The sequence below is a fragment of the Melanaphis sacchari genome, unplaced genomic scaffold (genome assembly GCF_002803265.2).
Source record: "Melanaphis sacchari strain LSU unplaced genomic scaffold, SCAv2.0 Contig134_pilon_pilon, whole genome shotgun sequence".
Taxonomy (NCBI): Eukaryota; Metazoa; Arthropoda; class Insecta; order Hemiptera; family Aphididae; genus Melanaphis; species Melanaphis sacchari.
Genome location: NW_020270560.1, coordinates 1,429,316 through 1,446,410, shown reverse-complemented (window position 1 = coordinate 1,446,410; position 17,095 = coordinate 1,429,316). Strand labels below are relative to the sequence as shown.

At 26.2% G+C, this 17,095-nt stretch overlaps 1 protein-coding gene across 3 annotated transcripts in view; it reads left to right on the top strand.

The window, feature by feature from the left end:
* Positions 1–17,095, top strand: part of LOC112591415 (cytosolic purine 5'-nucleotidase) — a 33,540-nt gene extending 16,445 nt beyond the window's left edge. For 2 of the 3 annotated variants that reach the window (XM_025335225.1, XM_025335224.1), the window contains exons 2-12: positions 2,393–2,466; positions 2,748–2,865; positions 4,139–4,234; positions 4,831–4,977; positions 6,256–6,349; positions 7,637–7,819; positions 7,923–8,097; positions 8,180–8,402; positions 9,407–9,644; positions 15,886–16,044; positions 16,784–17,095. In XM_025335225.1, coding sequence (XP_025191010.1) covers positions 2,393–2,466; positions 2,748–2,865; positions 4,139–4,234; positions 4,831–4,977; positions 6,256–6,349; positions 7,637–7,819; positions 7,923–8,097; positions 8,180–8,402; positions 9,407–9,644; positions 15,886–16,044; positions 16,784–16,960 — 1,684 coding nt within the window. In that variant the 3' untranslated portion in view covers positions 16,961–17,095. The remainder of the gene's footprint in view (positions 1–2,392; positions 2,467–2,747; positions 2,866–4,138; positions 4,235–4,830; positions 4,978–6,255; positions 6,350–7,636; positions 7,820–7,922; positions 8,098–8,179; positions 8,403–9,406; positions 9,645–15,885; positions 16,045–16,783) is intronic. The other variant, XM_025335226.1, reaches the window with a different exon arrangement.

Below are 17,095 nucleotides of genomic sequence, written 5' to 3'. Positions count from 1 at the left end.
CATACAAGTAAATCTATTCAGACAGCGACGACCTTATTGAAAGTGTAACTATTATTAATGTCACATTTGAAATAGACGGTTCTGATAGGTGAAGTACTGCTGAGTATACAATTTGTTCTTAACACCACGTATTTACGTCAAAATTGTGAAAATAATTTCAAACTTAATTTAATTTAGTTTTCCTGCATAAATACACTGACATTTGTCGAATGAATAATAGTTATAATAAAAATATTCCAATGCTTTTTGATTAAAAGTTGTCGAATATAACTATATAAGACATACCAAGAATAAAATTTCATCATGAAATGAATAAATGTCATCGTTAGGTGTCTAAATTCTTATGTAAACAAATTAAAATAAACTTGTTTCAATGTTTTTGAAGTAAAGTTGAGAATTTGAGATTATATAATCATTTTACCATTTAAAATGTTTCTACATATCTAATTTACTAGTAAATAATTCTATATTTAGTTTAAAAAATAAACAACAACAAATATCTACATGAAGCATATAAGTATTTAAGTCCTATCGAAAACCACGTTCGTAGAGTATCCAAACAAAATACATTACAATGATTTGTATAATTTAATTGAAAATTATATAATATTATCGAAAACACATCATATTATTTTATTGCTTGACATATACGTATTCGTGTTCATCATAATATTATGATTATTCAATATGTTCGTTATTTTTATTTCGTTCGAAACGAGTTTATCGGAAATTGTTGTATTTTTCGGCCTGCATTTTATTATAAATGTTATTGCCAGACAAGAAAACAATGTTTATTTGGGTATGGCGTGCTTTCACTAATGGGTCAGGAAACGCTATAATATAAGCATTTTTAGTGCCATCACTAAACACGTTAACGGTAATAATTTATAGTTTCTGGGAGTTTTTCACGTCAAGTTTAAGAAAATTATCGCGTGTGCCTATGCTATATTGCAACATTGATTATTCCAGCGTCACGACGTACGAACGTGATAATATGTTATTAACTACTGTATAGTCTGGGATTATATAATATTATTACGGAACTTTATAATTAATATTTTATGTGTACATTCCTATTATTGATTTTTAATAGTGTTATTGTACCGTTGTACGAAATGATAATGACACCATGTATTATGTATAACACGTCTTTTAAATGAGTATGCTTAATACTGTAATAGCTCTAACTTATTTACATAACGATATTGTTATTACGAGAATAAACGAAATTAATTCTGTTCGATTTTTAGTATTGATAGTGATTATAGTTTAAGAACATTTAAATAATATTAAGTTACTATAATTTATAATATTACAATCAGTGGCGTAGAGAAGCGTTGATTAAATTGTTTGGGAATAATTATGGTAAAATTTGACAAAAAATGTAGCGGGAGGTCTACTTACACATCTGAATGATTTAATATAATTATATTATATTTTAAATGTATGAGTACAATGAACATGTTTATAATTCTAAATATTTAAGTCTGAGCAATAAACAATTTTAAAATATGTTAAAAATATAATCAGGAAATAGAAATACTAAATTGGCTATTTAGATTAAAATAAATCAACATACTTAGTCATTATTAGATTAAACAATCGTCAGTTTTCTTTCCTTTTTGGAAGATGGTTATTATACAGTTTACGTTTTTTTTTTTTTTTTTTTTTTGTTAAACATACAACAAATAAGTAACCTACTTATAACGACCAACGGGACAAAATGATGCAAATATTCAAGTGATGACCCTCTTACCACCACATATAGTACGCCTATGAATATGATATATACATTGTATTGTACTTAAATAATTGTTCGTGTTATCATGTAAAATGTATACAAATAGTAATATAGTTACTCTATTAATTAAAAATAGTTGAATAATACCTATCATGTTATTATTTAGTTAACTAGGTAAGTTATATATAGTTTGCATGAGCTTTATGATATCATTACATAAGTATATTACTTTTATGTGTCGTAAACTGTGGTAGACGAAATACTAAAGAACGTTGCTCGATAAACACCGCGCGAGATTAGTAAATCTTTAATCATAATAATATATCGCTACACTATAATATTGATTTATCCATCTGTGCGCATGTGTCCCTCATAATATTGTTATTATAACGTATTAACGAGTAACGCCGTAACGAACACTTCAGCTTGGCGCGCATGTTCACATGCACAGGTATTACGTTATATTATTAATATTAAGTATACACTATACACGATACATCTATATGAGCTCCCGAATCAAGTGATCGTTTAATTAATGATTATTTATCACATTCTCCGCACGGAACGGCGTTTGCTATCGATGAACTGCAGCCGCCGGCCGTTTTCTAGACCGTCCGCATTAATGCAAACAATTGATCATTTTCATTCCAGAATTTTCGTCAACAGGAGTCTGCACCTGGAGAACATCAAATTCTATGGATTCGACATGGACTATACGTTGGCCGGTACGCGATCGTAACATGGCAAATATTGCCTGTATACATAATTTAATAAACATAATACGAGTATAAATGGTACCTTGATAATAATTATGGTGTACCTGTACATTATTAATATTATAGTATGTTTTGTCGATTTCGGCGGCTTGACATACCATAAAACGTCCACCTTGACGCCGGTCTACGGCGGGAGGTGGCGGGCTGTATCGTCTTTATTAAATATATCTAAATCATTTGTATGGTGTTATTATAAGTTAATATCATCGTTATCATCGTTGTGTTGGCAGAGTACAAGTCGCCGGCTTACGAGAGACTGGGATTTGCGTTGGCTGTCGAAAGGCTCGTGTCGCTCGGATATCCCTCTCAGATTTTGCAGTTCGAGTACGATCCCATGTTCCCGGTGAGGTAAGTACCTTCCTTAAATAGATAACCAACCTATTTAACTATTTATTATATCTATACTTGATTTTAATATACTAGTAATAGTATAATACTAGTGAATAGTATAATAATATGATCGACGTGGTTTGTTTCAAGTTTAAATAATATTTAGGTTTTTGAGAACAGTTAAGTTTCAAAATCATTACTTTTGCTTACTCGAAGTAAAATTTTGAACTTTAACTCACACAATAAGCTCACATATGTGTATATATTGTATTTAAGTTATTTGTGTTTTTAATCATTTTTGTTTGTAGGTAATAAGTACTTAAATCATATCTATATGCTTAATATATTGACTTATTGACTTATAGAATAATAGTAGTTCAATATTAGTTACTGTTTATAATATTATAATAAAATTAACTCATGAACATTGTTTTATGATTTTAATAATTTATTTTTATAGAGATACAAAAAGTTTTTGAATAAATTATTGATAAAACATTTTAAATTATAAATAGGCACATTATTACAAATATAACTTAAAGTAATTCCAAGTAGATGTAAAAATGGTGATATTTAAAGAAGATCTTTCTGTTTTATTACCCTTTAAGTTTATTACTATGTTACATAAATTATTATAGTCAAGGTATTAGACTTAGACTATAAAATTAACAGACGGGTTAACTTTGGAAAACGTTCAAGGAAATTTCTTTACATAAATAACAAATATTATGTTACAACAGTAATAGTAATTGATATATTAATTCACTTATGTTGAGTTTCATAAAAAAAATAAAAATGTAATAGTTTAATGGTTCACTTAAATTTAAAGAACTTGGATTTGGTGCCGCTAGAACCACCTGAAGGGGGATGAACTTCATGGATAAAAAATTGTAATTTCATTAGGAGTTCTAAAGTTTTGTATACATTTTCAAATTTATAATATTAAATTAATCCATATAATATAAATATTATTATATTATTATATTTCTAACATTGTTTTCATAAAACCTATCATCTTTAAATATACAAAAATCATTATTTTTGGGTTACTTGAGAATCTGTTTTAGGTAATCGATGTAAATCGAATTTTGTATCGATTTATAAAATAAAATTCTGCCTATTTTAAAAGTAGATTTATTAATTTCTATTAGGTAACTATTCGTACTTATATTTCAATCGCAAAGTTTTTTAAAAGTGTATATAGGTAGAAAGTATATCAGAAGTGTTAATATATATTTAACATATTTACCAATGTATTTTGTAGCATATGAAAATGAATTATTTTTTCTAGGGGCTTGTGGTTCGATTCGTTGTACGGCACTCTGCTCAAAGTAGATTCTTACGGTAACATACTCGTCTGCGTACAAGGTTTCGAGTTTTTAAAACAGTGAGTAATATATACAGATTACAGATTGATTCTTTTAACAGTAAACATTCATTATCTCGAATTCTCAGAAAATATCAACGCGTGTAAAAATAATTTGTTTTACATACTTTAAAGTAATTAATTAACAACAGTTTTGAAAAATAATAATACTTTTTTCTATTTTTTAACGTTACAGCTTTTAAGTAGACTTTTTTGTGGATTCTGATATATAAAAATCAACAAATATATAATTTTTGATGTGTGTTATATACGTAGTAGCACAGGGATACTCCGCACAATTTTTGGTCTACTATAGTTATTCCGTTCATTTAAACTTTTTATTTAATTCTTATAACTACTGGTTCAAAATTTAATTTTTCAACTAATTTTTATTGAAAATATTTTGTAATGTCTTCAAATTATATAAAAAAAAATAATTTCAAAGAATGTAATGCTGTTTGAAATAATAAGTATTTACTGTTAAAAAAAAATCACCAGTACACATATAATATATGTGTAGGCTTTTACTTATGTAATTAATCGCCCATTTCTGTTTTTAATATTAAATATCCACATGTCGTATTTTATTATAATAAATGTATTTTTTTTACCTTCAGTTCTCAGGTGTATGAGTTGTATCCTAACAAATTCCTGCTCCTTGACGAGTCTCGCGTCTATGTGCTCAACACGTTGTTTAACTTGCCCGAAACGTATTTGTTGGCCTGTCTGATCAACTATTTCACCACTTCGCCAAACTACTCGAGGTTAGTTATATGCTACCGATATTACTTATTTATTTATAATAATAAATGGACTATGTCCTTTGAAAAAAAGTAGGTAATATCTTTTAATTACTTATAATAATTAGTAGACGTAATAATTAAAATTATAATAAAGAAAAAAAAATAGAAAAATATGTACAAAATATTGATATGTAGGTAGTTAAAAATTATGTATTAAATTTTCGAACTTGAAATGTTAAAATTGAAAATATATGTTTTAACTATCAAGAAATTTAAAAATATTTACAATTTGACGAATTTTAAAAAAATTTGAATTTTAAACAAAAAAAGTATTTCTATATGTATTTTAAATACTATACATTGATATAAATAGAACTTTGTATTAAATTTCAAACTTTTTGATTAAAAAATTTTAGTTTATGAATTTAAATCGAAAAAAAATATTGAAATTTTAAAATATCTCGAACAAAGCCAAAATACTTTTAAAAATGATATCCCGTCTAAATAGCTCTAATTTAAATATTTGGTACAATTTTCCTGTAAGTAACTGTGATTTTAAATTTTTGAATCATATAAATAACTAAACCGATTTTGGTAAAAACTATAGTATTTACGTAATTATTCATGGTTTTGTATAAAATATAAATAGCAGTTTACAATTTTTTTTCTCCAAAGTACTTGAAATTTTTTAGTATCTACTAGATCAAATTTACTATCAAAAATCACCTTCAAAGTTAAAAGTTGAAGCATTTTTATTATTTCAAGTATTGAAAAAAAACATTATTCATTGTAAAACCAATACATTTATCACCCCACTCAGAATCTAAAACAATAAAGTGTTTTAATTTTTTTAATAACTTAAAATTATTTAAAATGAATAATTTCTACTGATATTGTCTTGTTATATTTTATATGAATGAAAAATAAAGAAAACTACTGATATACTTATATTGCGTGTTTTTCGTAATGCTGTTTACATTATATTAATACATGTTTAAATTGAACCATATCTCATTAAATATTCTATTGGGTTCTGAGTTATTTATTACTTATTAGTTATTTATCATACTTAAAATGTGTATTTGACGCCATTTCTTATAGTGTACTCATACATATGAAATAACAATATTATCCATAATAATAATATATCAATATGTAACACATATACACGATATACGTAACTACCCAAATTTGGGCCTTAACGTATCTATAAAATATGTGTTGCGCAAAATCGTAATAATTAAATTATTATGATCTTTGTGTGATGTATATTTTTAATATTATGTTTGTGCTACACAGGGAAAAAACCGGAGTGCGCAGTGGCGATTTGTTGATGTCGTTCAACTCTATATTCCAAGATGTTAGGAACGCTGTAGATTGGATGCATATACATGTAATGTATACATATTATAATATTAATAAAAATATAGTATTAAACTCAACCCCTAACCTTTTTTTATGTTAAAAAAAAAAATAAGAGACTGGTTTTAGCGTTAGTCCATTCTTCCAAAATCGCAAAGTGATTGTAAACTGAACCGTTCACACGAAGAGATTTATTATACAGTATGAGACAAAGGTCGGTTACCAGTTTTTAAGACGTTAAGACGTCTGGATGATTTGAAAAAAAATTTTAAAACAGAAAATTTTATTTTTTGTTTACCAATTTATTCTGGGTTTACTCGGAGATAAATAATGAAAAAAAAAATAAGCCTTTAAGTATAATATTTTTGATCATCCATTTATTACCGCTCATGGTCCGCTAGTGGCCAACCTTGGTATAAATATGTTTGTGTGACAAGTGAATGCAAATGGAAAATTAAATCCAATTATTTGAATGCTAGGATATTTAGTTTTAAAAATATCCCTTAAAAATAGAAATAATTTTAATTTTATAAAAACGAATAATTATTATTTTATTTTATAATATACCAATCAAAAAAAAAAAAAATATATTATCTTTTAAAAGTGAAATAGTTTGTTGTAGGTTTTAATTTTGAACAATTTTAAAATTATTTTACCTTTTAAAAATATTTTTTTAATTTTCCAAGTAGATTATTTTTAATTTCCCAATGATAATAATATTATAAATTAAGTTCCAACAGAAATTTCTAAGTTTTCAAATCTACCAAAAATTAAAATTATCGTATTTTAATCTGATTTACAGTTGACTATAATAATAAATAATAATATTGGATTTCAGGTTAACGTAGTACTTCATCATATACATATCACTTTTATCATATTACCTATAAACTGAAATTCAATTTGTATGTCATTTTGACGTTATCAAATATCTAGTTTTCGATAAATATTTATTAGGAATTTTAAGATAGTAATCATATATATGATTGTCATATTATACAACCGATTGGTAAAAGTATGATGTAATAAACAATTTTTTTTTTTTTTAATAATGATATTGCGATTTATGAAAATGCAAATTTTATTTTTAATGACCAAATAGTTGCTTTTAAACAACCACGTCCAATTCTTGTAGATTATTATTTCAATGAGCATTATAGATTGTAAAAACGACATTGTTTGCTATAAAGAACAAGTTAACTTATTTTAAATTTTAGCACAAGTACCATGTATTAGGTTAGGATCACTTTAGAATAGTTTGTACTATACCTACTAAAACAGATTAAAACGTATTTTTAATTATTTTTTCGTAAAATAGGGTGATTTGAAAGAAAGAACTATTCAAAACTTATCCGATTACGTCAACAAAGATGCGAGGCTGCCTATGTTCTTGGCGAGGATTCGGCAAAGTGGTGCCAAAGTGTTTTTGTTAACCAATAGTGATTACTGGTTCACTAACATGATCATGACGTATTTGTTCGATTATCCACACGGTGCTTCGGTAAGTCGTTCGGTTAAGCGTGACTGTCATTATGTCTAATCAACGGTGTAGGAAAAAATGTAAAACAATATTAACAACGACAAAATTGTTGGTCCGGATTTAGCCCAGCGAGCCACACAGAGACTGGCAGACGTACTTTGACATAGTGGTAGTGGACGCCAAGAAACCGCTGTTTTTCAGCGAGGGCACGATTCTGCGACAAGTGGACACTAAAACCGGCGCTTTGAAAATGGGCACTCATATCGGGCCTTTGTTAAAAGGCCAAGTATATTCAGGAGGTAAGTTCTATTGTCACTCAACATTAATTGGTATATGGTATATTAATTATGTTATGTGTATTGTATATCGTTCAACGGAAAGGTTCTTGTGATATTTTCACCAAGCTTATCGGTGCCAAAGGAAAAGACGTCCTTTATGTTGGAGATCATATATTTGGGGACATTCTCAAATCAAAAAAGATACGTGGTTGGAGAACATTTTTAGTTGTTCCCGAGTTGGTCCAAGAACTTCACGTGTGGACGGATAAATGTCAGCTGTTTGCAGAATTGCAAAATTTCGATATAGCTTTGGGAAACATGTACAAGTGAGTGCATCGATGTATACTGCAGATTACGTATTATGCCTAATGCCTATAATATTATATACGATTTAATAATATCAATAAATACGTTGCATTCTACATTGTAATGAATGTAATTCATTTATTGTGAACTAGTCATTTATCGGATTTACAGTTTTTTTTATCTAATAATTCATAACCATTTGGTTGGTAAGTTATTAGTGATTTAATAGTTACAATGTTAAAACTAATAGGGTAAATTATTTAATTTAAAAATATATATCTGCAAAAGTATTATAATAAATATAACTAATAAAATCTATGACGTGAGAAAGTTATCGAATGAAACGGTTATCTGACTGATAAACGAATGGTTTTTGGCTTGGGATCGTGAACAATTATTGATCTCCGGACCCCGATAAATAAATAATAGGCAAATTTATCACTGATGAAAATTAATCGTGAAGAAAAATGATTGCTTTAAATGTTGATTGTTAATTTGTAAATAGTAATAAAATAAAATTTTAAATATTTAAAATCATATAAAATTACGCGCTATCCGTTTTAAAAAATTAATTTTTATAATTTTCACATGATTTTAAAATTATTCTTCATAAACTTTCAGGTTGTGCTGTAACATTAGAAAAAAATTATTTAATGCTCGGATTACATAATTTTTCTTGTCTTATGTAATATTAATATATTTGATATTATAATATTGTAATTATCCTAATCCAACTGGAAGCTTATCATATTTATTAGCTGTCAGCTGTACCAAGGAATAAGAAATAAGTTTCATATTAATATATTTATAATTTAATATTAATAAAAAACACAATTAATGCATTAAAAATATTTTCAAATACAAAAACTGAATAAGATAAAATAAGATGTATATAGTAAGATTTTGATGATGACACTTTTTTTAGCCATTGACTACAAAGAGTGGCTATCATTACAATAAATAACGGTTTAAAGTATTATTACGTGACATGACATGTGATTATTTTTTCCTTTTTCGATTATAGGAATTTAGACAGTAGTACTAATGAAAAGCCCGACATTTCAAAATTGAGAATGGCGATGCGGGACGTCACCCACAAAATGGACTTGTCATACGGAATGATGGGTAGTCTCTTCCGATCAGGGTCCAGACAAACCTTCTTCTCGTCGCAGGTCACGCGATATGCAGACTTGTATGCAGCAACGTTTTTAAATTTAATCTACTATCCATTTTCCTATATGTTCCGAGCACCGGCTATGCTGGTAAGTGAATCTTTTTATTTTAACACGACCATAATAATATGTATTTATTTAGAATTTCGTCGTATTAGCCTATTTATGTGTGTAATTTTTAAGTACCTATATACTTGAATTTTATCGATAAATATTTTTTGTTAATAACCTAACCCGTTATCATTTATACTAAACATTCAAAACTCGAATAAACTATTTTTGGTCATTCTGGTTTAAAATTTTGTATCTAATCAATATCCCTAAAATCATCACAAACGTTTTGGTTATTTAAATTAAAACATATAAAAAAATAATCATTTTTTTTCTGTGTATATAACAAATTTAACGATTACACAAGTAAATATAAACCTCTAATTTTTAAAAAGTAATATTATCTGACTTATTATATCTACTTATGGGGAGAATTTAATTATTAAACACTAATTATTTCGTCCGTTGGACCATAATTCTTATCATATTATTATAGTCTAAAAACGTATTGATTTATTTATTTCTAGTGTCCAATTAAGATTTAAATATATCTTTATTGATTACATTTAAACAAGCGTGTGTATATATATAATTCATAACTATCATGCAAAATTATCTAGACAATTACTAATACTGCAAGGCGTGCGGTTAATTGGTACTATCATTACTTTAGAAGACATATTAAAATTCCATCGCATTAATAGAATAATGAGTAGAAAATATTGAGTTAATAATGTTCTGTTATATAATTTTTTTATTTTTTTATTTATTTATTTTTTTTATAAATTATAAGTGCTCTACGGACGTAGTACAAAATATATATATTCAACGATATACAATTACAAGTCAATAGTAAATACAGTATTAGCGTTGTATAAAACTCGTGCAAATAAAAAGGGGCACAAGATAAAAAAAAAGAAAAAATAGATTTTAAAACTAATAATTATACCTAATAGTTTTTTAAATAATATTTAAAATCATGAAGAACATGAAAAAATAAATCAAAGTTTTCAAGTTTGTTTCTAAATGTTAATATTCGGTTGACCCACGTAAAAAGATAATAATTTTTTTTCTACTTGGAAATATAAAATATATAGAGATGTATCTTAACATACAATTTGGAACGTTTAAAAATATTATGGATAGTATTTCAAGATAAAATGTTTTAGAGTTCAGCAGATTATATAGCCAAAATTATTATAATGACTTCTAAATTCTAAGATTTTAATATTAAACTCTAAAGATTATGATTTTAACAATAAATCCAATTTTATTTGATTTATCCGCTAAAATTTATAAAAATCGGTTAAAGATGTTTTCCAAGTTTTGATTAAGATAAACTTTGTATGAGCCTCAAATTGTTGATCCATATTCAAGAATTGATCGAAAGAGGGAAAAAATAAAACACGTAAGCTATGAAACTCCTAGCAGTTATTGTTCAAAAACAAAATACAAGAAAAACTATTAAATATAATATTTATATATTCAATAAAAAAAAGGTCATCTGCAGATAAAATAATGCTTAAATCTTTAACTTCGTATACAATATTAATATTTTTATTATTTATTTTATGATATGAATTCGATTTGTATTTATTCCTGGTGAATGTTATTTAAAAATATTTTCTGTAATCAGATTAAGACCATTACTCGAACATCATATATTTAATTTATTAAAATAATATTGTAATTTATTGCAGTCATCCGATATTAAAATTGACATTTAAAGTTTTAGATCATCATCTAATAATAAGTTTTTGATTTCATAAATGATTTAACTTATGTTATTTTTATTATGTCATACATACACGTTAAAAAAAGGCGACGGGTGAAATCGCACTGATGTTTAATATAAATTGCCTTGATCATGACAGTAGGTGTCGAGTATACCTCAACATTGAATAGGTCACCATAAAAGACGTGATTAATTTAATAATTATTGTGTATAATGAAAAACGATTTTTAGCGGACACGGCCTTTTAACATGTAATTTTAAGAATATTTTACTATAAATTTATATTGGAATTATTCTCAAATTATTTTTCTGTTAGTAATACACTCGTCGGTTTGAACTTATTTATGGAAATTTATACACAATGAATGGCATATTATATTTTATAATAACAAATAATTTTAGAGCCGGGATAAACAAATGTCCTAGCCAAAACGAACTTTAAACGTTATTCCTAGTAAAATTTTGTAATACAAATTTGTATTTTTTTTATTATTAACATTGCATTTTTAAATATTGTTTTTTTGTGGGCTAAAATTAAAAAAAAATGTTCGAATTGTCGCTGAACATCAGTCATCAGTGTTTAATGTAGAATCCACTCATCTCAATAATTATAATTTGCACAATTATAATACATCGTAAGTGTTGGTTTAGTTCAGTTATTTTTATTTGAATACTTAATTACTCCGATAGAAATTATAATAAAATAGTATCTTAAAATGATAAATATAATTTAATTACTATAATAAGTTTATAAATAATAAATACTTACTTAATTTTATTACATGATGATTAATATGGGCTTACAATGTATAATATTATATAACGTCTATAAAATATCGCCTTCTATTATCTAATTATGAAAGTAATTTATTGACAATTGTTTGAAGTAGATATATTATGGGGTTTATAGAATATCTGGTACCTAATGTAAACAATATTTTTATTCTTTAAATTTTTTGTTTATTATTATTAATTTTGTTAAATAAAACACAATAAAATACAATTTTCTATGTATGAGGGGAGTGGTAACATTATAAAACCTTAAAAAGTATAATTTAAACTTAAAAATGCAATAAATAAAAAAAAAATGGAAGAAATGCAACATAAATTTTAAAATTTAATTCGTATTTTTTTGTTACATTACTCAAACTTTTTTTTAAAGAAAGTTACATTTTGCAGTGAGCTACACAATTCAGTTTATTACTAATATGCTTAGCCTAATTAATTCGGTACTCTATCTACGTTTAAAATTTAAATTTTAACTGATCCTTCGTTTCCCAAAAAACGTTTTTTCGGATATTTTCACATTTTAGTTTCTCATAAATCTAGATTCTTAATAAATGTCTATCTGTTTTCACTAGTCGATTCTTCTTGATTCTATTTAATTTTTGACAATGTCATCTTAGTAAATTTCACTGTATTTATTTACTGTACCTATATAATAATTATCAATTGTCTTTTTAATTATTAGATAGAATTGTGTTAATCTTAAAGCTTTTGTAAGTTATTTGGTTTTCAATTTTGAAAATGGATTTATAGAAAGTAAAGAAGATTCCAACCAAATTTGAATGATAGTATAGTTTAGTACTAAATTTTGTTTTAAATGGTGAATATTTGTTATGCCATGATTATCGCTCATAATCACTTGTGAATTTCTCATCAATTATACAAATCTTAAGTCCTTACAACATTATTTTGTTTTATTGTTATAGAGCATCGTTTCAATGTCTCAATTAACTTTTCAACTTTACCTTGATTTTAAAAATCTTAATTAACCACGAATTATTTACAAATTCATCCAAATAATGCAAAGTTCAATTATTATTTTATTTAAGAATTCTTTCACATAAAAAAAAAAAAAAAAAAACATGTTTAAAAACATAGAATAAAACGAAAATCATAGCCCCTGTGCTCAAAGACATAAAATCGTCAGTATTAAGAAAATAAATTACGATAGGATATGTAACTATTTCCGGTCATACAATATTGTCACTTTTACCTATCATCACAGTACATTAGTTAAGTAAGTGAGTAAGTGTATGGCCTACTTCATCTCTTCTAGTCATGTGTATAGTATATCTATAAGAATTAATTTATATCACGTCATGTATAATATACTTCGATCAGAATAAAGTATGAAAAATGTATTATAGTGATAAATAATTAGTTGTTTAAATATTTTATTTAGCGTATTGCAGTGTGTGAGTTTTGAATTAATTCGCCCCAAAAAAAGTTCAATTTCTAGCAAGAATATTATAACGAATGTTTAATAATAATTATAAGTTTTAATATTTAGGTAAAAATACATACAGTTTTATAATGTTAACATTTTTTGGTTATGAAAAATAAAATCGTTCTATACTATACAAATGATTTTTGAAAGTGCGTCGTATTGTTTATCGATCAAATAGGTTATCTTTTATAATATGCATAAATTAAATAATCGCTATTCGTTCATTATTATTTAAAATCAAAACAAAGAAAAAAATCATTTAAAGGTAAAAGGCCAGTAGAAATAACAGTAATAGTAATAATATCTAGATACCAGTATACCATGATATTATATTTTATTTTAAATTTTAATGTGCTGTTAAATAAATAATGAAGTAGTAGGTAATATCAATATCATATAATGAATCGAAATCGAGTTTCAGATTGTTGCAAAATAATTAATCAGCTAATTATAAATTTTGAAATAGAATATTTTATCCGCATAGATGATTATTATGACCAGTCTACCTATTTATAGATACTGCCCACTTTTTTTTTAGTTTTAGCCGACCAAAAATTAATATATAATTCTTCGATCTTGTTTATATTTTAAGAGGGGGATTGCCTTGTGGCATTTTAATTTTATAAAATATTTGATTTAGGATGCTACGTGCATTAGAGTAAAAATAGTGCGCGCCGCATCTGATTAAGTATATAATAATATCATTATTATATTGCATAATCAATAATAATAATTATTATGATGGCCACTTAAATCGCAGTTATATTCTCATCTTTCAAATTGTGCATTACATATATGGGCATATATAAAAACGACGTGAATTTTAACACTTCATTATAAAATAAAGAATAAATAGGTAGGTATATTAAAAAAAAATAATGTTAAATTTAACAAAATGTATTATTGATATACTCATTAATAGTGAATCGAAAAGAAAATAGGTACTTATAAAACTTAAATATGAGTAATGAAAAATTGAAAAAAAAATTATTATATTTGTTCAATATAAGATAATAGTATTGTTTAATAACATTAAAATTTACAAGTTGTAAATATTATTATATTAATATTTATTAAAATGTTGATAACATTAATACTATTTATTAGCATTTTATAATTTAAATAAACAAACAGGTCATTGTAGTAAAAAGTCAGATAATATTTCAAACTAATTGTTTGACCACTTCAAATACGTAGGTATCTATAAAAATATAATAATCTAAAATTCTTAAAACAAAAAATTTAAGAATAAAAATAAAAATTGCTTATTAATAGAATTTGGGACTTGTATTGCATTTGCGTGTTCTTTGTGATTAATGATTTCGGATAAAATAGATAAAATACAAATGTGTTTCATAAAATAGTAAAATTAAAAACAAGTATTAAGACTGCCATTTTTTTTTTATATATCTTGTCATCATATATATTTTCATATGTATATCATTTTATTGCTCTTTAATTTCAGCTGCATGTATTAGATAATTTTGCATATTTCGAACATAATATGTATGTGTAATAAATTTCGAACCTCACGGTTATTATACCTAATTATAGTTAGTTTAATTTTTTTATTCTCGGGTACTATTAAGATTAATCAATAGACTTAAATGTATCTAACAGTAAAAAAGCAACAGTCATTAACTTCTCTTTTAAACAGCACTTAAATAATAAAAAAGAACATTTTGTTTTTTAATTATACAAAACCCACGCGTCGTTCTATTACGTATTATATCGTAATTTTATTATGTATTATTTATTGTGTCACAAAATTTGAATACATAATAATAATAATAATAATAATAACTGGTTGAAATAATTAAATATATTTAAAAATGTAAGTATATATTATATATATATTATTATTCGGGCCCGTTGATTGAATTATAGAGGGGTGCGAGTGGATGGAGTATCCCTTATAATTAAATACATATCCTTATCAATAAGAAATTTAAATATTCAGTTACGCAATTTTTTTAAAATATATTTCTACATCTCCATTCAATTTTTTTTTTCTAATTTAAGCACTGATTATTTCAAAAATGTCCAAAACGAATACCGTTTTATGAAGTAGAGGAAAGTATATCGTTCATATATTATAATGTAAAAGTAAAGTTGTATTCTTCGCGATCCGGATACTTCGTAGACACCTATGAAAAACAATTTCACTAAATGAATAATTATATAGTATTCCCTGTATAAATGCAAATACGACGAATAGACCACAAGGAATTTTATTTGTTGTTTACCAACTAATTATACCTACCTATTATCATCTTATGCCTTAAATTTATGTTTTACTGGTTTCCTTTCAGATGCCACACGAGTCCACTGTGGCACACGAACACGAACAGAGACTGAGCAAAGAAGATAACGCTGCAACGGCTGCAATGGCGGCGGCGACGTTGAAGACTGTCAGCGAAACGGTGTTAAACGCCAGCAAAACTGTAACTACACCTAACACTGTGGACGAGGCGAGTTTGGAATCGTTTACTGGGTTTTTCCGCCTTCTCCCATCACGGGCGTAACTACAGGGCTGGGCTATTGTACTCGATTTAATTTAAACATTCTTAAAAATTCTTTAAAAAAATCTAACACTTGAAACCTTTCGATTCCGCCGAATTGCAGTAAATGTATCCAGTTTTTAATTTTTTCGATAAATTGCAGTCTAAATATTTTTATTTAAACGTAAATTACGTCTGAGGATATTTTTGAAAATTCAATATTTTCCTTCCATTTTATAGACTTGGAACAAATAATTAAATTTAATTTATGATATATTTTTAAAAATTAGAAACTCGTAACAATTTGTATAAATCCATGATATATAATTTTTGAACAAAGTCTAAACGAACAATGTTTGCAATCATATCACTTTTTCTCGTTTACAATTTTTTTTTTTACTTTTTGTTTCCTGACTTTTCTTAACTAATATACATATGTATTAAAAATCCCAGGCTGCAATTTACGAAGCATATTATTGCGGTAACCTTTTTAGGAGATTTACGTGCTCTGGATTTCGCTAGTAAAGTTACCTTTAAAACGAAAATTTCTCGAGAACGCAAAACTATAACTTATACAGGAAAATATCTATCGGAAAATGTTTTTATTTTGGCGGAATCGAATAGGCCCCCCCCCCCGCGCGTAGGGACATTCCCTCCCCTCCCTATTCACACGTTGATGTGATTATATTATTATTGTTTTTTATTGAAGATTCGTGTTTTCCCGATCACAGACTCAGATGCTGCAGGGCACGAACACGTTCAGCACCCAAGTGCCGTCATCAGTGACGCACACACACGACGAAGACTGTTCGGACGAAGAAGAAGTGCTCGCGACCGAAAAATAACAGAACAAGACAACGATAACAATAACTATTATATCTTATAAATTATATTTTATTATTTGTAAATTTTTTTACTCCCCAACCACGTTTCCACCAACACACACCACCCCTCCTCATTCACACAAATACAAACTATGATTTCTAATTACACAATTAAACATATTATTACGTTTCTACAA